The sequence below is a fragment of the Electrona antarctica genome (genome assembly GCF_951216825.1).
Source record: "Electrona antarctica genome assembly, chromosome: 5".
Taxonomy (NCBI): Eukaryota; Metazoa; Chordata; class Actinopteri; order Myctophiformes; family Myctophidae; genus Electrona; species Electrona antarctica.
In genome coordinates, this window is record NC_136810.1 from 48690595 (window position 1) to 48714402 (window position 23808).

General features: G+C 41.0%; 2 protein-coding genes across 4 annotated transcripts; one reads left to right on the plus strand and one right to left on the minus strand.

Moving 5' to 3' along the window:
• Positions 1-1900: 1900 nt before the first annotated feature.
• On the minus strand, positions 1901-9085 carry poglut3 (protein O-glucosyltransferase 3). Of its 3 annotated transcripts, none has more exons than XR_013790058.1 (7): positions 8713-9085; positions 8148-8345; positions 7279-7562; positions 6165-6369; positions 5607-5803; positions 3265-4949; positions 1901-3205 (listed from the first exon to the last, which is right to left on the minus strand). XR_013790058.1 is itself a non-coding variant. In XM_079501467.1 (6 exons), the coding sequence occupies exons 1-6, from the start codon at positions 8966-8968 to the stop codon at positions 4491-4493; spliced, it is 1599 nt and encodes a 532-aa protein (XP_079357593.1). In that variant the 5' UTR covers positions 8969-9085; the 3' UTR covers positions 1901-4490. The 3 variants fall into 3 exon arrangements, 1 of the variants encoding a protein (XP_079357593.1); XR_013790059.1 differs by having other exon boundaries at positions 1901-2202; positions 2886-4949; XM_079501467.1 differs by having other exon boundaries at positions 1901-4949.
• Positions 9086-10310: 1225 nt separating this feature from the next.
• On the plus strand, positions 10311-17548 carry dkk3b (dickkopf WNT signaling pathway inhibitor 3b). Its single transcript, XM_079501148.1, has 7 exons — positions 10311-10590; positions 10976-11098; positions 11348-11404; positions 15339-15431; positions 15842-15986; positions 16500-16650; positions 17184-17548. The coding sequence occupies exons 1-7, from the start codon at positions 10396-10398 to the stop codon at positions 17206-17208; spliced, it is 789 nt and encodes a 262-aa protein (XP_079357274.1). The 5' UTR covers positions 10311-10395; the 3' UTR covers positions 17209-17548.
• The last annotated feature ends 6260 nt before the right edge of the window (positions 17549-23808 follow it).

Genomic DNA, 23808 nt, shown 5'->3' on the forward strand with positions numbered 1-23808 from the left:
TAAATAACCATATGGTACTTCTCTATCTACTGAAAAAACATCTTCCATGGAGACGCTTATCTAATATGCAGTATAGATCAAGAAGTAACTGCACATAATGCTTGGGACATTATAAAGCTGCATATCCATTGACGGTTGGTGGAAAATGTAGTCATTTGCAAAACAATAGGCAACAGTAGTCAGTAGTAGTAGTAAAAAAAAACTATGAATTTAACAGTTAATAAACATTATCAGTATCATCAAATAAAAAGTTAAAGTGTGAAATGAGAATTTTGAAATGCTGAATTTCAAGTCTCTAGTGATTGTGACATTTGTGAGCCATCTCCAGTCAGTGTGATTAGAAATTCAGATGACGTATTGACGTCAGTGTGACATTTGCGTGCGTGCGTGCGTGCAGTGAAATTCAGCCACTCTCTATTTTTGAGTGGTGCAACCACTCCTATAGACAGCTATGTGTGTGGCTGTGACCCTGAGTCTGTCTGTGTCCGAGCACGGAAATAGCGTTTGTTCACCACCAAGTGTCACTGTTACACAGACACACAGGCCAGGGAGGAGGGCTTGTACAGTACAGTACAGCACCACTCCAGACGGGTCTGATTTTTGCTTTTCTGACGTACACCATAGAAATCTCTCAACAAATAATGGTGGTGAAAAGGTGAAGGTATTGTTTTTTTTTTTAAACTTTTTTTGCATTTTTGCAGCTACCCAATGACCTCATAATTAGATATGCTCAAATACGTTTTTGAACAACGTCCCACAAGTCTTTCCAAATGTTTTTTCTTTCAGGGAGTGTGATAGAGTATGTGATTGACTGTACGCAGACTTAGGTGATCCCCAGATTCCCCTACAGTATACTCAGGGCATACGTTCAATGGGTCTGGTCTACTGTACATGAAAGGCACTGGCACAGTAGTCCCACATCCCTACCCGCCTCTGATTGGACCTCATTGTCCAGAACACATCAATGTGTTACTCAAATTAGATCAAACACACATTGTTCCCCCCTCTATCCCTTTATTGAATAAGTAAATATGTGCCAACTGGTTGAAGTGTTTACTTTGATGCTTATCACAGTGCACATAGTTAAATACCGTACCTTGGCCTACCTGTACAAATTACCCCATTTTGGGCGGGAACCCCTTTGTGTTAGCATTATGTTATGCTTTAGCTATTGAAAAATAGCAGATCTACAAGCTCATAGCGCGCCACCGAGTGGTGCGCTACGAGCTTGAAGGTCTGCTATTTTTGAAAAATCGAAGAACCACTGACATAGAAACATAGCTTTTTCAGAAAACTGTCAGGTTGTAGAAGACATTTTTAGAATCTGATCTCAGGTCAAAATGGCTTAAAAAGGATCATGATACTGGAGCGAGAGTCCGATTATCGGCATTTTATTCTGTGCAAAGAAGAATCTGAGGAAATGTTACAGCAAGACGAGATCAAACTTTTGGCCCCTATGCCAACATCGATCAACTCCGGATCATATAGGGTTGAATCAAGTATTTGAGCCTCCAGCCCAATACTTATAACGATTGACTATGCAGACATATTGTTGGTCACTCATTTCCATGTGACATGGAAAATGTATGGTTTCAGTTTGGTTTTAGTGCACATCCCACTAAGTAAAATGTCCTCAGATTCTTCTTCTGACAGTATTATATACCCATTCAAACTCAAATGTATATAACCATAATCTTTCATGTCTTATATAGCCATATTGTTCATTTTAAGATTGTAATAATAACACACAAACCACTGAGGTACTTGAGGTATTTTATGTAAAGGAAACTTGCATATGCTGCAAGAAAACAGGGTCTACTTAGTTTAGACTAGTCATTGGTTAGACATAAGGTTGGTGAGGGGTGCGTTAAGAATCCTAATAACATTCAGAACAGCGTCATAGTTTCAAGTTTGTGGGCTATTTATTTTACAATTTGCAGGTTGTGACTGACATAAAATGAATAAAATATATTTATGGATATTAGATAATAGTTGGTGTGGAGGATTATGTTCTTGGTACAGCAGTTGAGAATGTTCATGCCGTTTTGAAGAGGATTAGTGGCAAATGAGTTACTATATACAGTTAGTTACTACATTGAGAGACATTCATCCTACAGTGAAAATACAAAATCAAGCAAGCATGCAACTTTCACAATTTCTATATATATTAAATAGTAACAAGTTCACCTAAACATGAGTGGCCTTTTAATAGAAGCACTGAGAAAACTGTTGCGCCTATCGTCGTCCTTTTTCTTTCCAAACTTGACTACGGTAGCGGTGGTCTCAAAAACATAAGGGAAACTTTGACAGGAAAAGACTCGCTCACCGTATAGAAAATAGAAGTAAAACTCCTTAAACTGAGACTTAGAAAAATATTTCTTCTTTATTTTAACATGCTCAAAGTGCTCGTGCTCAAAGTGCAATTTAAAAAGCAAACGTTTCGGTCCTAGGACCTTCGTCAGTGCTATATGATTTTCACAGACACAGGACTTGCTCTTAAAGAGCTCCAAAACAATACAGCTCAGGTGCTGAGATTGCTAATGACATCACCAGATGGTGGGGCGTGGACATTACAGAATAGATATACAAATTCACACAGTTATATAGGAAACAAGAATACTGCATACAATGGTGATGTCATCAATTAGCAATCTCAGCACCTGAGCTGTATTGTTTTGGAGCTCTTTAAGAGCAAGTCCTGTGTCTGTGAAAATCATATAGCACTGCCACTGACGAAGGTCCTAGGACCGAAACGTTTGCTTTTTAAATTGCACTTTGAGCACGAGCACTTTGAGCATGTTAAAATAAAGAAGAAATATTTTTCTAAGTCTCAGTTTAAGGAGTTTTACTTTTTTCCTGTCAAAGTTTCCCTTAAGGCTTATGGCCTTTTAATAGAAAAATATTATTGGTTTAAAGTGAAATTATTCACTACCAAAATAGTTCTAGCTATAATGAAGTGAAATGAATGAAGGAAGAGCAGTGCTTCACAAGGTCATACAGAGACATTCTTTAACTTTAACAAAGGCAACTTTAAAAAGGTATAAAAGCAAAATAATACTGCATTACAATTAAATAACAGTTGAGTCATTATTCATATATCAACTGGAATGGAACTTTTGAACGTTGGTTAGACATACTAACAGTCTGACAGGCATTAGTCCGACAACACCGTAGCTCGCTACATGTGTGGCCGGTTACAACTAACCTGTGGCCAGGTTAAAACACCCCCGTGGCTCCCGACATGCATGGCAGGTTAAAACTAACCTGTGGCACGTTACAACTAACTAACCTGTTGTGTAGCAGGTTAAAACTAAGCCATGGCAGGTTAAAACTAACCCATGGCTTCCCTGTGAGGTTAGGGTTTTTGGTAGGGTGTCAGACTAAATGCCTGTTGGTCTGTTAGTACGTCGAACCCATGCCCCCGGAAAGAGGGGTGCATGTGTTTGGTTCGACTACATTGCTCATTCCAGGGGCATGGCCGTAGTTTGCAAGGCATGCCGGTTCGGAGCGGGCCAGCTCTGGAGCTTATCCATCAAATTCACACTTGACGCTGAGCGGTTCGTGAGATACGTGTGCCTACTCAAAGCAGGCCGGGGCCATTCTGGAGAACCCCTAATCTGATTATCTTCACAATTTACACTCTCTTGGGTCCTCCGCACACAGTACACATTCTATGAACGGTTCTTGAGATATGCCGAGGACAGTCGGACACACAATCCACCAGTCGCCACATGGTGTCGCCAAATCAAACAGAAAATCCTAGAGTATGACTTTCACACAGCAGAGCAGAAGAGATTTCTTATTTTCTTGGGCTACATTTACAGGAATAGAAGCTCAGTGATATCAGTGACAGCCAACGGCACATTATATATAAAATTATCCTCGTTAATCACTTTTCGATTTAACCCATTCAGGCCTGACGTCGAAATTTTAAAAAAAAAGTTTTCTAAATCATGACAATTTTCTGAAAGATTTGAGGCACATTTTAACGATTTTTCAAAAATAGCAGACCTACAAGAGCTTGTAGATCTGCTATTTTTCAATAGCTAAATTATAACATAATGTTTAAAACACCAAAAGGGGTTCCCGCCCAAAATGGGTTAAAGAAAATGAAATCAAATTAAATCTAGAAGCAGACAGGATAATTGAAAGGGCAATGACCATGGGTTCCCGTTTTGACAACACTGGTAATACTTGTAAATGGTAAATGGTGCATTTATATAGCGCCTTTATCCAAGGCGCTTTACAGAGATTGTGCATTACATTCACCCATTCACACACACACATTCATACACCGATGGCAGCGGAAACCATGCAAGGCACCAACTAGCACATCAGGAGCAATTAGGGGTTCAGTGTCTTGCTCAAGGACACTTTGACAGTAACTCTGGGGGAGCCCGGGTTCGAACTAGCAACCTTACGGTTACCATCCAGGCACTCTACCCCTGAGCCACCTGACCAACGCACATTTACCGTACAAACAAAGTCCATCATAGTTCTTCCTTCTTCAAGGTGGGTTCATCTCTACCAGTGGGTTCATATCTACCAGTATCAAGCTCACATTCACAATGAGTGTGGTCATCAGTCTCAAGCACGAGCTCCATGTCTGGGTGTCGCGTCGGCCGATCCGACTGTCGCTCGGAGTACATCCGCAGCACTTTGTAGTAGTAACAATACAGCCTGTTGGGCTGCAGCAGTTCTCTGGCAGCAGCCTGGCCCGCTTCTGCCATTCTCTGTGCTTCCGCGTCGTTCGCTTTGGCCCATTCGATTTGTTCGATGAGGTCAGACAGGCTTCTCTCCACAGCGACATAGTGGACGCCTGCCTTCAGATGGGTGTAAAAGTGCTCATAGTACGGGGAGCTCTGCTTCAGGACCAGACTGTTTCCCAGCATCAAGTAAGGAAAACGATACGCCGCCACCGTTCCATCCACGTTCACTTGGTACTTGTACTAGAAAGTAGGAGAGAAACCCATTACCATTTCTTTTTTTTATTTAAAGAAATTGTTTAAAAATGGACACACAAAAAAAAGTGTTTTTAACATACCGGTACACAAAGTACTGTACTTAAGCAGTGATGTAAATAGGGATGGTCTTGTTAGAGTACAGTACTGAATACAGTATTGCATCCCAGGACCCCGATGGTGACTTGATTGCATCCTTTCTCAATTTAGAGTCTAAGGATGTAGGATGCAGGCTATTTCCAACACTGCTTAAGTAAAATGTTGGGGTATGTGTACTTTACTTTCTTATTTCCAATACTTTTCTATATACATTTCGGTCATTTGAGAATCTACAAGCTCACACTCTTTTCAAAATATTGTTATACATTTGAAAACTTGAAATGCGACAGTCTGCACAATGAGTACTTTTACTTTTAGTACTTTAAGTACATTTTTAAACCAATACTTTTCTACTTTTAATCTCTGAATTCCGGACTTCTACTTGTAACACAGACTTTACTTGTAATATACAGTATTTCTATAATGCAGTAGTGATACTTTTAATTAAGTGAAACATTTGAGTACATTTTCCCCACCACAGCACAAAAGCATGCCATGGTGAGGAATGGGGGGGCCAGACAAATGGAACAATAATTCTTCTCTTACCTTGAAGAAATCAAAGAATCCAACGAGTGACGCTTTCCCTATATCCTTCTCTCTGTCCCTGAAGAAGAACCATCCCGTTATGCCTGCGTCCAACAACTCAGGGTTTTCCTTGGAGAGATTGGCCAGGTGAAGACGCTCCTGCCGGCTGTCTCTGCCTCTGAAGAAAGCCTGCTCCGTTTTGTTGGCCCATGGAGGTCCTAGGAGACGCAGATGCAAATGTCACACTGTAAGTATTACTATTAAGTTTATCCTGAACAATTAATCCTGGCCAGATGTCTGGAGAGAAGAGATTGGAATTATTTGTCCGTTTAAATGAAACAATGTCATGACTTTACACGTGGTGCAAAACGCAATTCTTTACCTCCACAGATCACAAATTGGGTTAGATTTGATTGATTGAATAATTTATCAACAGTTTGTAGAGAAAAGCACAGCAAAGTATAGTTCAATACAAGGTCTGCTAAAAGGATTTATACCCCAAGAAAGCACTATGGCTTGTTTCCATTAGGGTCCTTCATATTCAATTCATCTGAATTACTAACGTGTTATGTGAGTTACCCGTGTTTCCTTGGATAGAGAGCAGGTCATTGGTCACACCCCTCATAGCCTCCAGGGTGGAGTGAGTGGTGTCATAGGTTGGGAGGATGATATCCCGCGTGTCTGTGGAGCCACACCACGAGAGGATCGGAAAAGCATCGGTTTTCCTCGTCTCTAACGGCCAGTCTCCAACATTGATATAAAACTCCACATCAGGCAACCGCACCTTTAAGATCAGATAACATCAACTCGCCCGTGAACAGGATGTAATGGATCACTTCACAAGTGGCTATTATAGAAAGGGAGATTTGAGTCTGACTCTGTAAGAGTGCCTGGTGCCGGTGACGACACTAGCCAATTAATAGTGACAAAAATGTTTTAAATATTCAGGTGAGAAACACTTGTACATTTCAGACTTGAACCCTATTCATATTGTTTCTGCAAACATAGCAGATGTACATGTTTGTGAGCTTGTAGATTGACAAACCTATTTAGTGCAGAAACCTATTTAGGGCCCTTGAGAATCTGGTCAAACTAAGTTTAAGGTTTAAGTCACCCTGAAATGTTTCATGGATATGTTTGTTGCAAATCAAATTGTGAACCTGGCTACTGTCCATACCAAGGCTTATTAAGGCTGCTTAGTTTAACTTAGTCCTAATTTAGTACTGAAATGATATGCACTTTACTTTCAAATGTATACAGCATGTCACCCAGCAATTAATGGATGGCACATGCAGAGTCAAATCCTTGGAAAATGCACACACTACCACACACACACACACACTACCACACACACACTACCACACACACACATACACACACACACACACTACCACACACACACTACCACACACACACACACACACACACACACACACACACACACACACACACACACACACACACTACCACACACACTACCACACACACACACACACTACCACACACACACTACCACACACACACACACACTACCACACACACACACACACACTACCACACACACACACACACACACACACACACACACACACACACACACACACACACACACACACACACACACACACACACACACACACACACACACACACACACACACACACACACACACACACACACACACACACCTTACCTTTCTTGTTAAGGAGAGCAACATCTCATCAGAGAACATCTTGAAGTCTGTGTATTTCCCCAGTGTGCGTCGATACACTTGGTTATCGAGGATGGCGTAGTGAATGACACCTCCTCTGTTGGCAAACCTGGGAGGAAGCTCGCGACGGAGTCGCTGCAGATCAACTACGGGAAAAGAGCTCAAGTCCTCCAGAATCTGAGGCTCCTCAGCGGGACACTGCATGATGTTCTCCCAGTCCTTAGCATCAGGCTCAGGACAGTCACAGTATTCATGGTAGACTGGACCTAATGGTTAAGAAAAGAGAATGTATTTGTTCAATCCAGGCATAAGGGGACATTTGGCCATTTCAGAAGCAAGGTATAGTTGTTATAGTATGTTTTTGTTTTTGGAAAATTCATAGAGAAGGCATGGCAGTTACGTTGGAGAACGATGTATCCATGAGTAACTGTCTATTTGTGTATATGTATCATTATGTATGTACAATTGTGTGAGTGTCTTGTAAGCCTGTGCGGGCTGGGCATCGTATGATGTAGGACACTTTAATAAAAACTCTAACTAACTATAGTGGACAGTAGAAGGAAAGTAGTGTAAAGATATAAAATACAGTACGTACTGTATAATAAAATAAATAAAATATAAATTAGGCTTAAGACTACCCAGTCCCCTATGACTCTTTTTAACACCAAGTGATGAGTTGAGAGGCACAGGGGCCCACTTTAAAATAGTATCCATTTACAAAATAGATTATGATATATATAATAATTTCTCAAATCTCAGAAACCGTACAATACTGCACTGTACATACTGTAATATTTTGGATTGTATTTATCCTGGCTTAACGCATGCATGAAGAAAGATAAAGTATATACCGTGAAGGATATAGGGTGATTTGGCAACTGCAACATCTTGATGAAGTATTTCAATCTTCAGCCCTGCCGTTGTACTGCCATACAGTCGATACCTTGCGAGGAAGGAGCCGTCTCCTCTGTCCAGAGGTGGAGGATTGTGGATACGGATGTGTTCCTTGTGGGCCAGGGAGCTTATCCTCACTTTAAAAGTGTCCTTACCTACAAACAAACAAGGTGTTTTGTGCAGATGTTACATGTATTCCTTCAAATATGCAGAGACAGGCTGGTCATATTTTTTATATATATTTTTTTGGTGTATGAACATAGTAGGCTACTTCTCACAGATAAAATGTATGACATTTCTGGGGTTATTGTCTATGCTAATCAATAACCGAAAGACAAATAAAGCACTGTTTTAGTTTTAGAATGCAATGTTTTGCCTTATTACAACTTTAAAGGGAAAAGACATTTTGAAGATTTTAGTTAAAGAACAAAAAAGGGGAGGGCGGGGTACTTGAAAATAATTGGGTTATAGGCACCGTCCAAAGATGTATTGTTTGTTTTTGAATGAATAAGGATGTATTACCTGGAGAGAATGTCAAGTTTTCTCCTTTTGAGTTGACAGCCTGAATTAAGAAGAAGCGGACAGGTAAAACTACACCGGGGTCAAGACCTGAACCCCAGACGAGAGATTTTTCTGGGCTGATATCTGTACTCTCACTAAACGGGAAGTTTGTCCAACAAATGAACACAATCGATATAATGAACCTACTACTACTAGATACCAAGTTCTCGGTACGCTTGAAGACGTTCACGGTTCTTCTGCAAGTCATCCTGCTCATGCTCACGACTTTCCAACAGTGGTCTACTCTATGTTAATGTTAAGTTAACAAACTTTTCATCAATGTAAATGTCTGCAACTTCTCCGCGGACATGTTGCCGAAGACAGTTGGGCTCAGTGAAGATGATGTTCACATTCACAACTATGAGCGCAGCACACACGGAACAAGTCGTGTGACGTACAGTCATAGGCGTACAGTCAGTCCCACCAATCATGGACCGAGTCGTACGTCTTCGAGGTTTCCGGTCTGCTCGGTCCACGTCTGCATTCACTGGAAGTTGAAAAGAGAGGCACATCTTTCTTTGTATTGATCTATCTAGTGATCTGTAATAGTATACTGTATACTGGTTATATAGGCCTGTTTATAACAGGCCTGGCTGTCTGACTACATTATCTCTTATACATTAATATGTCTATAGAATTCAATTTTAACTGAAGTCTAGAACTATTTCAGAGGCCATTGCAGCAAAGTCATGTTTCAGGGCTAAGAAAAAAAAGTGAGTTTTTTTTCTAGCGTCGCGTAGCGAGCCTTTATCTGCCTTTGCAATGCATGATTTATGTATTAATTGCCATAGCTCTATGATTATTGTCGGCACAGGCTGCGCGACCTTACGAGCTGTCAAATGATTGGGAAAGGGCGCCATCTGTTGGTGGGAACATGTAAATGTAACCATCCTTCCGCGGCACACAGTGTCCAATAATCTGCAGTCAGTCTTTTTCACTTTGCAATGCAATGCAAAGTATGCAATGCATCATTCATTCATCATGATGTTCTTTGTTTGGAGCTTTGTGTGAAATTACCATGTTTTCCCTGTATCTTTATTCTTTATAATTGTATTGAACAGTGTGTTAAAATGTAGGGCAGGCTTAATTAGCTCTGGACTGGTCCATAGCCCTATATATACCGTTGCATTAGGGCTGTGGCTATGGACCAGAGCTAAGGGCAGTCTATTATTGTTATTTTCTTTTCTTCCTTTCCAATAAAAAGTTGGGAAATAACTTGTCCTTTTCACTTTTCCGACACAGCTAAACTGCTAAACTCTCTCTCTCTCTCTCTCTCTCTCTCTCTCTCTCTCTATCTCTCTCTCTCTCATCATCCTCTCCATCTCCTCCGCTCCGTTCCAGCTGTTGTCTATCTGCCTGTCTGCCCCGGGCCCCCCCCCCCCCCCCCCCCCTCTCTCTCTCTCTCTCTCTCTCTCTCTCTCTCTCTCTCTCTCTCTCTCTCTCTCTCTCTCTCTCTCTCTAACCCTCTAACTCTCTCACACTCCTCCATACCAGGCTCCTCCAGACTTTCCAAATAAAACACATCCTGCCGTGCCCCGCCGTCACGTCACTATAGGCTATACCTCCTCCATCCACTCCCAGTAAGTGAACTTTAGTTTGTCCACTGACTCCACAACATCTGCACAAGGAAGGAATAATATAAGAATGTCTGGTCCCGGCACCGCTGCGTGGACGATGCTGTCAGTGGGGTCTTTGTGTTTGTTGTTAGTGACCGGTGGCTTGGCGGATTCCCTCGAAGACGCACTGGAACGAGGCACGGTCAGTCTGAATGAAATGTTCCGAGAGGTGGAAATGCTGATGGAAGACACACAGCAAATATTGGACGAGGCGGTTGACCAGGTTTGCCATTTCTTGTATATTATTTAATGCCTCATTTTGTATTGTATTAATGTATTCATGTTGCACAAAGCATTAGGAAATATCCGTAAAAAGCCACACAGGATGCTATAGGATCAAATCCACAGGGAGGGAAACGGCATCTGTTTTATACATGCTTTGCTTTCTGGCCCAGTCTATATTATTGTTGGTAGCTGGTTGCATACTCGATCTTTTCCCTTTATGTTGAATATATTGAGCCAGGCACATTATCACAAATTGTTTACTTTTTCAGCCTTTCAGGTCTATGAAAAATTCCTTACAGTCCAGTCTATAACCTGCATGAGATTTAATTTATCACATTTTTGAAACACTTTCTGATATCCTGGTTTACTCCACCATGCACCAGATAGCTGCGGAGAGTGCCAAATCTCTACATTCACTGGACTTCATTCCTAACTACCACAACAACCACACCAAGAGCATCAGTGATGGAGACAGAGATGTTCAGGTCCTAGACAGAACTGACAAGGTTGGTATCCACTCAACTGAGACTGAAAATGCATCTTCAAATATGTAATAGCTCTACTTTTCCTCTAATCTTCAACACGATATCTTTTAAAAACTTCCTGTGTAGACAACTTGAGACACCTATAAATTCTATATTGAGTTTAGTATTAGTTTCATGGGTAGCTTTCGTATTCAGAGATGAGACTGTTTTTCCTTCGGTTTCCTATATTTTTCTGAAGTCAGGCATGTCTCCTGTGTCTTGCTTCTATAGCAATTTGACAACAAAACAGGAGATATTCATCTTGACCAATGGAATACTGTGGATCATGTAAGTGTTTTTTATTTATAATAGTGCATTTCTGAAAAGATTATAAGGATATTGTGTGATACTGATATTCCATGTGATTAAATGTTCGTTCTGTTTATGGACCATCTGAAGAGATCAAGAAACAGTATGTTCTTCACAATGCTGTTAAACCACATCTAACATCCCCCAGTTTCAGACAGACTCCTTATTACATAATGTTAGGTTCACAGGAGTCGAGGTGAAGAAAATGCCAGCACTCATTGTATGTCCTTTTACATGATTTGATTTACCTCTGAGAATGAAAACCCTGTATGGCGTTTGACAAACGCTGAGGAAGGCCATACAGGCTGAAACGCGTACGTTTTCATTCTCAGAGGTAAATCAAATCATGTAAAAGGACATACAATGAGTGCTGGCATTTTCTTCACCTCAACTTGAACTTATATCTTCGAGCCTTGCACCTAGAAGGATTTTGTTTGAACCTGGAGTGCTGCGGGTTGTCTGCTACGGCAGTACTTTTCTCTCAGGTTCACAGGAGTCCTCACCATTATATTTTATATTTATGTTTTTTTTTTTTTTCAATTCAATACATCAGCCACATACATTTCACATTGCTGTAACTTCTAAACATATAAACCCCAATAATTCCTTAGCTTTGCAAGTAGAAACAAAAACGACGGAATCATTTCATGAACTGTGGTCGTATTGTCTCACCACATCTTATAAAAGAATGAGCTCATCCCTAACTAGCGTACACTAACATACAATATACTTTTCATAGTTTTAGCCAGCAGGAGACCAGAACGGATTTAGGTCATTATTCCTGTGTTACTGCCTGTTTTACCATCGTGCAGTTTATACGGTAATACTTTTCCTCTTTCGTCTTTCTTTCTCTGGCAACCTTACAGAATGTGGTTACATTTATAGAGCATGCCGCTGGAAACAAAATGCCAGCGAGACAAGTAAGCAAGCTGGCAAGCCAGTCAGGGAAATATACTCTGCTGTAATGACTAAAAGACTCTGTAAAATTAAAACAAATAAAAAAAGGATCTCCCACAAACTCTTTGGAGAAATTACACTTACTTCAGTTTGTGTGCTGCTAGGTGATGGAAAAGTTTATTCAATTTAGGCATTTTTGGAAGATGTGTTTATGAAGAGAAAGTGACTACAGGGCTATAGTGTGACTAATAGCAGCTGTAGCCATATGGGATGTATTAAGAAAATTGCAGACTACCACTGTGGTCCACTGTGTTTAGTCTCTGCAGTATCTCTCTGTCTGCCCCAGTGGTCTCTGGTTATCAGATCAATGATCATCAGCTTGTCACAGTAACAATACTGAAGATGCACACAATATTTTCCAAATTATTTCCACTGAACAAAATAAGTTGACAAAAGGCAGTGTTGTAGCGGGTTAATTAGAACGGTACACAATCAAATCCTCAAAATGGACCAAAAGGGGGTATATTTTTACACTCTGAGTTAAATGAATACTGAGAATTTAATTGTGTATGGCTGGGAGGGGAGTTATACTGAGGACCGATGCCAGATACGCAGTCCAAATCATGTCTAGACAAGGTTTTTTACACTGTAGATGTTCACACATATACATGTGTGAACATGTGCACAACTGCACTGGCATGGATGTGTGTACGTGTGTCCATGTACGGGTGCCTGGGTCACACCTGTGTGAAGTGAGGGGCACTCTCATTGATTAGGTGTAATGATGATGTAAAACAAACGGTGTCAAAAGAAACATTAAATTATCTTTGTCAATGGCGTTTTTAAAACAAACATTGAACTAAAAACAAACATTAAACCTGTGGAGGGGCTAGCGCCCCTCAAAAATCTTATAGCATGCTCACATTACGAGGACTGTCTCATTATTATATGGAAGTAAATAGGTGATGCATCCTAGCTCAAGCTTAGTGACATAAATTGTTAGAAATGTAGTAGATCTAGTCTGAAGTAGATCTAGTTCGCCACCTTATATCTCCTTCCACAGTGACATTGACTCAAGGTATAGAACTTTTTAAGAACTCTTGTGCTTTGCTATATGAAACCCTCTCCAAAGAGCACCTATCAACAGTTCTCTCTACATATAAAGGACCCACGTAGTGCTTCTTCGTTTCTTTTTTTCTGTAGTAGATCTTGGTTCAGTGTCTGTCTGCATGTTGCTGTAACTCACTGCGAACGACCTGAGAGAAAAGGCAAGAATGGTTTTCTATGCCATCAAAAAGAACGTTAAGCTAGACATCGCAATAAAAATCTGCTAGACTCTGTCATAGAACCCATCTCTATGGTTGCGAGATCTGGGGTCCCTTGCCAACAAATAACTTGAGAAATGGGACAAAACACCAAACCGAGGACCTGCAAGCAGAACTCTGCAAATCTATCCTCCACACCCAACGGAAAACAACAAACAATGCTTGCAGGGCAGAATTAGGTCCATACCCATTCATTATCAAAGTAAAGAAGATAGCACTTAAAATTTATAACCACCTAATAACATAGCCCGCAACCATAGAGAAACCATACAGGGATGCCCCCTTAGTCAGCTGGTCCAAGGACTCTGCACAAAGGCAAGCACAACATGCCAGATGGAAAACCCATTGGATTTAACTAGATTATAAGAAAACAAAAAGACATACAGGAAAGAGACAACCCAAAACCAAAGCAAAATGGAATGCTATCTAGCACTATAAAAATAATATACATTGGCAGAATACCTGCGCATGGTAAATGACCCAAAACAAAGTAGGTAGTACTAGGGACAGACTCAGTGAACACAACCTTGCAATAGAGAAAGGCTGCCACAGAAAGACCCCGCTCCCAAAGGAAGACTATGTAGTGTGCACGCACCCACTGCACACAAAATGTGGCAACAGAGCTACACTTTCTAACCACCTGTCCATGCACTATACCAGACACAAGACACATACTTCCCACAGATTATATTCACCTTAAGTGAGTTTGAAAACATGACCAACAACAAAAAACTCCTACCTACTGGGAGAAAATAAATACAACAATGTACGAACACATCAGCAAGATTTGTGAACTGCTGCGATGAAAGAAGGTTAGCCAAACAAACTACCGGTAGTACTATCTGTACAGACTACTGAGTAGACCTCTAGACCTACCTTTAAACACATTTTATATCTGAGCCTTTTTGTATACCATTTAAATTGTTTTGAGAGAAAATGCTGCTATTTGTCCCAAAGTGACAGCAAATATATAACATGTATGACGACTCAATGTGACACTGCGACATAGCTCTGTTTACACAATACTGTACCCCCTCCAACTGTATATACTTACTTTCCTCATTGTAAACTGTTTTTATTATATTTTGACACTTGCTTTGGCAATGTAAATGTATGTTTTCTCATGCCAATATGAAGCTCATTTAAATTGAATTTAATGGGTCCTTGGCCTGAAAAACATTGAAGAACCATGGTTTGAGGATTGCCCTCATGTTGTGAATGTGTCGCAAAATGGAAATCGTTTTCGTGCTTTTGATGTAGTTTTTAAAGTTGCCAGAGTCCAGTCAACTCTGCAGCGCCTGCTGTTTCAGTGACTTGGCTTGATTTCCACACCGACTCCCCTGAGGGAGGACAGAAAGATAAAAAGCTCTGACTAGTTTCATTGGCCTCATTTTGGCACATGCTGTTTCCTCTGTCTGCCGAATAAAACCAAGACCGAATCCCAAATATGAAATCACATTTTCTCAAATGGGTTTCACACAGAGAGTCAGACTCTATTCAGAATTCAGCTAATCTACCTTTGTAAATAAATATCAGAGCTATTCCTTTTGTCAACACTGACTATGGGTTTGTTTACTAAATTATATTTTTCTGATGGAGCCTACTACTTTGAAAAGCCTTGATGCCTTCTCTAATCGTATTAATTCTATGTTCTTTTGTTTTTACAACACTACTGTTAAACCTCACACCAGGAGTGCATGGTCGATGAAGACTGCGGTGATATGAGATACTGCCTGTATGAGATTGAGAGCTCCAAATGTCTTCCCTGCATACCAACGGATATGGTGCGTAAACAATCGTATGATTCATTAAAGTCCACATGGCAGGCAGTAGAGAGGTAGAGGGTTATTAATTTTACATAAACTTGGTATTAACCCATTTTGGGTGGGAACCCCTTTTGGTGTTAGCATTATGTTATGCTTTAGCTATTGAAAAATAGCAGATCTACAAGCTCATAGCACGCCACCGAGTGGCGCGCTACGAGCTTGTAGGTCTGCTATGTTTGAAAAATCGAAGAACGACTCACATAGAAACATAGCTTTTTCAGAAAACTGTCAGGATGTAGAAGACATTTTTAGAATCTGATCTCAGGTCTAAATGGGTCATGAAATAGTAGATTTTGTGTCTACAATTCATTGTGAGTGCATTAATACGGTGCTTTTGTGTGTTTGTGTGCATGTGTGTCCTCATTCAGCCCTGCACTAAGGATGAAGAGTGCTGCGCAGGTGATATGTGTGTGTGGGGCCAGTGTTCAGTTAACGCCACCAGGGGGACAGAAGGAACTATTTGTCAGTTCCAGAGTGACTGCAGCGCTGGCCTCTGCTGTGCCTTCCAACGAGGTGAGTTTGAGTAGCGTCCAGTGGTCATGGACATGTTTAGCTACCACTCACGGTATGCTGCCACATTTTTTGGATTCTGTACCTATTGACTTGGCTTTCAAAGTTTGCTGGAGGGCCTCGTTTTGCACGACATGCTACAAGCACCGCTGGACCGATAGGCGGTAAACTACTCCCAGTAGGCCAAGGAAGAATGTTTTTTTTTGTTTGTTTTTTTTGCCTGTTATAGCGCCACCGTGAGACAGATTTTTGCACAAGACATTTTGTGACTGTAGCATTAAAAAGTAAATCCCAGTAGTTAATAAGGCACTCACTGCCTCAGAATATGTGACGATACAGAAACCAGTAGCTCTGATCTGAAGAATACTTTGTAACCTTTTTTCTGAAGGAAGTGGAAAGTTAAACTTTCTCAGTTGTCTGCCCTGCCAGTGCCTACTGTTTGTTCCCTGTCTTTCCCGCTATCTCCCCTCACACACCTCTATGTCATTTTGACTCTCTCGCTCTCTGTTTCTGCAGAGCTATTATTTCCAGTGTGTAACCCCCGACCGGAGCAGGGGCAGTCCTGTGCGAGCCACCCCAACCTGCTGATGGACATGCTGGCCTGGGACCAAGAGGGACCCCGTGACCACTGTCCCTGTGCCCCTGGCCTCCAGTGCAAACCCCACGGGTGAGGACAACAATGGCATCAAAGACATGCTCAGTGGAGTGAAAGAATTCAATAGAATATAACTTTTTTGAGGCAACGGTGGAGTGCACCCTATATAATGAATTGCATTTTTATACTCTATTCAGAGCCACTGGTGTTTCCCACTATGCCAAAAAAAGCAGATCTGCAAGCTCACAGTGCATAGTGTTGTGACGCGTTGTGAGCTTGTTGTGTAGGGATGTTAGTGTTCATGTCAACCCATTTTGACCTGAGATCAGATTCTAAAAACTGAAAAAGCTATGTTTCTATGTCAGTCGTTCTTCGATTTTTCAAAAATAGCAGACCTACAAGCTCGTAGCGCGCCACTCGGTGGCGCGCTATGAGCTTGTATATCTGCTATTTTTCAATAGCTAAAGCATAACATAATGCTAACACCAAAAGGGGTTCCCGCCCAAAATGGGTTTTAAACTGAGCGCATCATTGTTGTACTTTAAATGAACATTGTGTTAACAATTGTGTTGTTTTCCCCAAAATCTCTTTCTAATTTCTTTTAGACGTGGATCTCTTTGTGGGAAGTAGCTGGCTGAGAAAGTCCCTGGGGATGAATGACTGATCTATCGAAGAGCAAAGCTGGTATTATTTTAAACTGCGTACCCCTGTCCAGAAGGGATGCTTGTTGACTTCGGTTATTCAAACAATCAAAGACTGCTCCTGTAACTGAAAATGCAAGGTGTTGTTTCTGACTTGTTGCACTACTGTAATATTTGTGCCTTACTAACATGTTTTAGATAGCACATTTCTATGATATAACTGAATGGAAATTAAAGACATGTTCTTAGTTTTATTGACTAATAAGGACCAATAAGAGTACTGTAGGTGTGTAATATTTTTAATATGAATAAACTTTGAAACAAATGGATTTATTTTCCAAGAGGGTAGCTTGGAACACTAGATGGCAGCATTGTGGTTTTTTTTTCTTTTTACTAGAATAGATGAAACATCAACATTGAGCAGTAGGCACACACACGCGGGCGCCAGCCCACACACACACACACAGGATTTAATTATGAATTCCTCATGAATATAAAACCAAATGGAGGTACATAAATAAATGTAATTAGACAGTAACTACAGTTTTCAAACTAGAAATACACTCTGTCGAGGTGCCAACTTGCACCTTGCACACAAGTAGGCCATACATGGCCTACTTGTGTACATACATACATACATACATACATACATACATACATACATACAGGCATACTAGGTATTGGAAATTGGAAATACTCAAGTAAAGTACAAATACCTCAAAATTGTACGTAAGTAGCCTACAGTTCATGAGTAAATGTACCTAGTCACTTTACACCACTGCCAGTCCTTTCTGCTTGCAGCCATCAGGCACCGACTAGTCTCGTGTAGCAAGAAAACTATTCCACAATCTCCAAAAATTGTGAGAGGCAACAGTCTGGCCACGCGTTGTTCCTTTTTGGTGTGTGCCAATAAAGAAATGGAAATGTGACTTTTTTTACTACGCCTTTTTGGAATTTTTGGAATTCCTATTTTTGGATGTAGGCCTATACTGGAATTAGCATCCACTGAAAACCATTGCTGATGCGCAACCTCTTTTTCTCATTTAATTACTTATTATCTTCATTTTAAAGTAATATTTTTCGTTACATATTACTGTCTGAGCAAGAGCAAGTGCAAGCCTGGCTCAGGGAGTAGGACGCCCCTGCCTTGCAGAGTCCCTAGGCACTTTGGACTTAACATCATGTCCTGTGTTTTCGAAATCACTGTCTGAGCAACATGCACAGTTAACACAGGAGTTAAATGTATTCCTTGAATTCATGGAAGCCAGTAATGTGATGACAAATAATAGAAAAGTAATTCTTGAACTGTAGTTGTTACTGTCACATAATGTCACAAGACAGAGCCACGGGCAATGAGACAGACAACGACACACACACACACACACACGCACACACACACACACACACACACACACACACACACACACACACACACACACACACACACACACACACACACACACACACACGGGTAGAGGTGCTTTCATACTCCCTCATGCTATGCTACCCACAGCATTTCCTGTGTTTCAACTTTGCTGCAGTATGAGGACACCTGAATTTCCCTCCGTGGATCAATAAAGGTCAATCTTATCTTGTATCACTCTCTCACACGACACAGATAAACACACCACCGTTGATGTAGCCTAGTGCAAAAGAAAGAAAAAAGGGTCATCTTGAACATAATTATTTTCTAAACAAACAGAGATCTATATCTGAGATATATCTGAGACAGTGATATATATATCACTGGATATATATATCACTGTACTAAAGATACAGAAGGTGCATGTGGGGATATTCAAGGAATTGGCCATGACAATGATAAACCTAAACTACATATTGCCAGTTTAAAACTGTATGAATGTAAAAAAATATGTTGTGTATGATCTCTGTCGATCTCTGTCTACACAGTTCCGCTTGGGAATATTGCCACTACAGGGCGGTACACTGGAACAGAATTAGATCAAAGACTATGTAGCTATTGTGAACTTGGTGAGGTTGAGGATGAAATCCATTTTCTATTGTACTTCCCTTTTTATCATGATTTTTCTTTGACAAAGTACATGTAGGTCTGTCCCTGCATGGACAGCGTTTTAGTTAAATATTTATTTGATAACCATACATTAGCAATCTCAAACTTTATCTATAAAGCCTGGAACAGAAGAAAACATACAACTTATGCATAGTGGATCATACCAACTACTAAGTGGAGATCTGAGTTCTTGGTGTATAATATATGTACAGACAGACCCTGCTCCCAAGGGAAGACAGACTATGCACCCACTGCACACAAAATGTGGTGGAAATTTTCTAACCACCTGTCCACTATACCAAGACATCAGAGACACACTTCCCACAGATTACACACACCCAAAGTGAGTTTGAAACTATATGACCAACGACAAAAAAACTCAATGTGCAAACACAGCAGCGAGATTTGTGAACTGTTGTGACAAAAGAAGGTTAGGCAATGGAATACAAACCCATGGACTATATTACTTACTTAATCCTCTTCGTTCCCAGTGGAAAATAAGGCTGCGACTATCTGCTTCCATCTGGTCCTACCCTGTGCAGCATGGTGTGCCTCGCCCCATGTCAGATTTGCCATCTTCAGTTCTCCAGGCCACAGTTATCCAGGCCACAGTTCTCCAGGTCACAGTTCTCCAGGTCACAGTTCTCCAGGCTCGCCCCATGTCAGATTTGCCATCTTCAGTTCTGAGGTCACAGTTCTCCGCCAGGTTGTTTTTGGCCTCCCTCCTCTTTCCAGGTGGGGTCCATCGCAATGCTAGAATGCTAGCCCTCGATGGGGCAATGTTGCGCAGGTGCCATGGAAAAATGGAAGAAATAAAATAATAAACAAGTGTGCCCGCGTCTGCGTGCACATCGCTTGGACAAAAAAAACTAACATGAGATTTCTTGTGTTTGGAATAGATAGAATACTTTAAGACCTGGCCCTCCAGGTTGGGTGTTGGGCGTGGGGGCGGTGGGGCTAACAACCTCACCCCGTAAAACAATTCCTTGTTATAGAAACTACGACTAATGGGCTATATGAAACCCAGTAATGTTGTTTCTTATGACATTTTATGATTAAAATATCCTCTAGGCTTAGCAGATGAGATTGAGTTTGGTTGCTAAGAGTTGCATGTTGACTGTTGAGTAATTGGCATGTCAAACATTTGGAAATGGCTATTAGTCAGGGAATATTATCAGAATAATGTCAAATCTGGGAATACATTTCTTACCAAGAATTTTCTTCACCAATGTGTTTGTAAAGGTGTCTACTAACATATCCCACATTTGTTTCTATTCAACCACCTTAGGGGAATTTTTGACAGCTGCTGAAAGTTGGGGTATCATCAACAACCAATATAAGGCTAAATGTTCTAAATTTCATTATGCTTTAAGTAGCATGTGACAGGTCAAACTAGGGTTTTTTATGATTCTGAATCCATTCCAAGCATTAGTTTTGCACGAAAAACACTCCTTGGGCTAAAGACGGCCATAGCCGTCATCACAAATGTGATGAGGTCAGCACATTTGGGCAAGTGGCTATGGCCGAATTGGTTGTTGATGGTACCCCAGCTGTCAAAAATTCCCCTAGGGTGGTTGAATAGAAACCAATGTGGGATATGTTAGTAGACACCCTTACAAACATAATTATTTTCTAAACAAACAGAGATCTATATCTGAGATATATCTGAGACAGTGATATATATCTTTACATTTTTTTGGGCTCGACACCGTCGTACGGCGACATAACATTAACCCCAGAGTCCAGACCAGACTCTCCCAACTCTCTCTACTTGCTGACGTCACGCAGTTTTCATTATGATCTGATGGGACCAGAGGGGACCACCCTTCATGTTTCCTTCCAACGTTGCCATGTCGGGTTGGTTGTAAGCGACTTTGGGCTTGTTTTTCTCCAAAGCTGCGTTTTTTGGGGGCTTGTTTATAATCTAAACAAGTGTACTACTGTGTAGTTGCTTGTTTCTAAAGTGTAGTTGCTTATTTGGGGTAACATTTTCAAAAGGTTAGAATAGTAACTAACTGGCCTGGGCCGTGGCTCAGCGGTCCAGGCACCTTGGCTGGTAATCCAGTCTGGCAGTGTGCCGCGGGTTCGACTCCCGATCCCGACGGCCTTTACTGCATGTCACCCCCCCCATCTCTCTCCCCATTTTCCTGTCAGCCTACTGTCTGTCCCTCCATAAAAAATATATAAAATAAAGGCGAAAGCCACAAAAAAAAAAACATGAAAAAAAGAAAAAAAAGAATAGTAACTAACTAGTTGGGAAAACCCATCAGACTTAACCAGATTATTATAAGAAAACAAAAAGAAAGCTACCTGACATAATGGAAAGAGAACCAAAACCAAAGCAAAATGTAGTAGATAATTCACCGACAGGCAGGGCCGGATTAACACCTCTGAGGGCCCCTGGGCACTGAAGCTCGAAGGGCCCCCCTTCACGCGCGCGCAACATTTTTGCTGTTTTGGAGCCGTTTTGGGGCAGTTTTATGCCGTTATATTGGCCTATTTCCGGTTGCCTACCCCCCCCAGAGTGACAGCCAATCTAGCGCATTGTTGCTGCTTTACACACAATTGCACTTTCAGCTGCCCTTCTCACCAACAATAAAACACTAATCTTTTTAGACACCATTTATTTCATTCGGATTAGCAGGGAATTTCTTTCTTTTTTTTTTTTTGAGGGGCCCCTGGTGCCCAAGGGCCCCTGGGCACGTGCCCAAAGTGCCCATATGGTAGATCCGGCCCTGCCGACAGGGAGTTTAACCACAGAGGCTTCGCCTAGCCAGATATTATCCCGCTTATTACATGGCTACCTAACATAAATTAATACATTTATCCAAAACACAACAAAAAAAGTATTCACACTGGCTGTGCCTGCCCAGCTGCAGGGCTGGAGCATTTTTGGAAAACAAGGAAGCGAGTTGATCAAATAGAATCCCTTTCCCGGTACTGCTAGTCTATTTCTAGCTCAAATGTTTGACATTGTGTGTCACAGTGTGTGTGTGTGTTTACATGGCTGTCATGTTGGAAACAGCAGTAAATCAAGTGAGGTGCAGCCGCGCAGCTGCGGTGCTCAGTAACCTCGGTCCCAGGCTTGGTGCTCAGAGGGTTTGATTAGGCAGCGGTCTGTTATAGAGCGGAACGGTCTGTTATCAAGAAATAACACACCGCTGAATTCAGCGATTGACCAATCAGAATCAAGCATTCAACCAAGCCATGTACTAAAGATACAGAAGGTGCATGTGGGGATATTCAAGGAATTGGCCATGACAAAATACAGAGTTAAATGGGTGGAAGAAATCAATGATAAACCTAAACTACATACATATTGCCAGTTTAAAACTGTGTATGAATGTGAAAAATATGTTGTGTATGATCTCTGTCGATCTCTGTCTACACAGTTCCGCTCGGGAATATTGCCACTACAGGGCGGTACACTGGAACAGAATTAGATCAAAGACTATGTAGATATTGTGAACTTGGTGAGGTTGAGGATGAAATCCATTTTCTATTGTACTTCCCTTTTTATCATGATTTTTCTTTGACAAAGTACATGTAGGTCTGTCCCTGCATGGACAGCGTTTTAGTTAAATATTTATTTGATAACCATACATTAGCAATCTCAAACTTTATCTATAAAGCCTGGAACAGAAGAAAACATACAACTTATGCATAGTGGATCATACCAACTACTAAGTGGAGATCTGAGTTCTTGGTGTATATGTACAGACAGACCCTGCTCCCAAGGGAAGACAGACTATGCACCCACTGCACACAAAATGTGGTGGAAACTTTCTAACCACCTGCCCACTATACCAAGACATCAGAGACACACTTCCCACAGATTACACACACCCAAAGTGAGTTTGAAACTATATGACCAAAGCGAGATTTGTGAACTGTTGTGACAAAAGAAGGTTAGGCAATGGAATACAACCACCCTAAGGACTACTATGTACCAAGTAGACCTACTGCACATGTAAACAGAGCTGCTACCTTTAAACACATCTTAAATCTGATCTTTTTGTATGCTATTTAAATAGTCTTGAGAAAGAATGCTGCTATTTGTTTCAAAAAAGCTTTTTACCCTGTATAACATAATTATGCAATATGTGACATAGCTCTGTTTACAAAATGCTGTACCCCCTCCAACTGTATACTTTCCCCATTTTCAACTGATCTTATTGTATTTTGAGTTTTTTGACACTTGCTTTGGCAGTGTCGTATGTTTTCTCATGCCAATAAACCTCATTTGAAGTTAATTGAAATTTAATAGCTTATTATCTCATTTGGGATGGGCTTGTTTCCTAAATGCTGTTAAAAGTAAACCAATGGTTCTCAAACATTTTCATACTCAAGAAACCACCCCCCCCCCCCCCAGTATGCGAACCCCCATCTGAAAATATTTCATGCTAGGGACCCCCAACCCATACAAGATTTCTAGTTGTTTAATAGCTGATCTACAAGCTCACGTGTGAGCTTGTAGATATCTGCTATTTTCAAATAGGTTTTAAACCTAATTGAAAGGTGTGTTTTTTTAGTTTTGTGTTTTCTTTTTTCTTTTAA

Bases quoted from the DNA above. Each gene is read 5' to 3' on its own strand.
- poglut3 (XM_079501467.1), bottom strand. From the start codon at position 8,968: ATGAGCAGGATGACTTGCAGAAGAACCGTGAACGTCTTCAAGCGTACC. The intron at 7,563-8,147 runs GTATATACTTTA...CTTAACCATTAG, and splicing joins ATCACCCTATATCCTTCACG to GTCCAGTCTACCATGAATAC. The intron at 6,370-7,278 runs GTAAGGTGTGTG...CTGATCTTAAAG, and splicing joins TGCTCTCCTTAACAAGAAAG to GTGCGGTTGCCTGATGTGGA.
- dkk3b (XM_079501148.1), top strand. From the start codon at position 10,396: ATGTCTGGTCCCGGCACCGCTGCGTGGACGATGCTGTCAGTGGGGTCT. The intron at 11,405-15,338 runs GTAAGTGTTTTT...ACCTCACACCAG, and splicing joins AATGGAATACTGTGGATCAT to GAGTGCATGGTCGATGAAGA. The intron at 15,432-15,841 runs GTGCGTAAACAA...GTCCTCATTCAG, and splicing joins CCTGCATACCAACGGATATG to CCCTGCACTAAGGATGAAGA.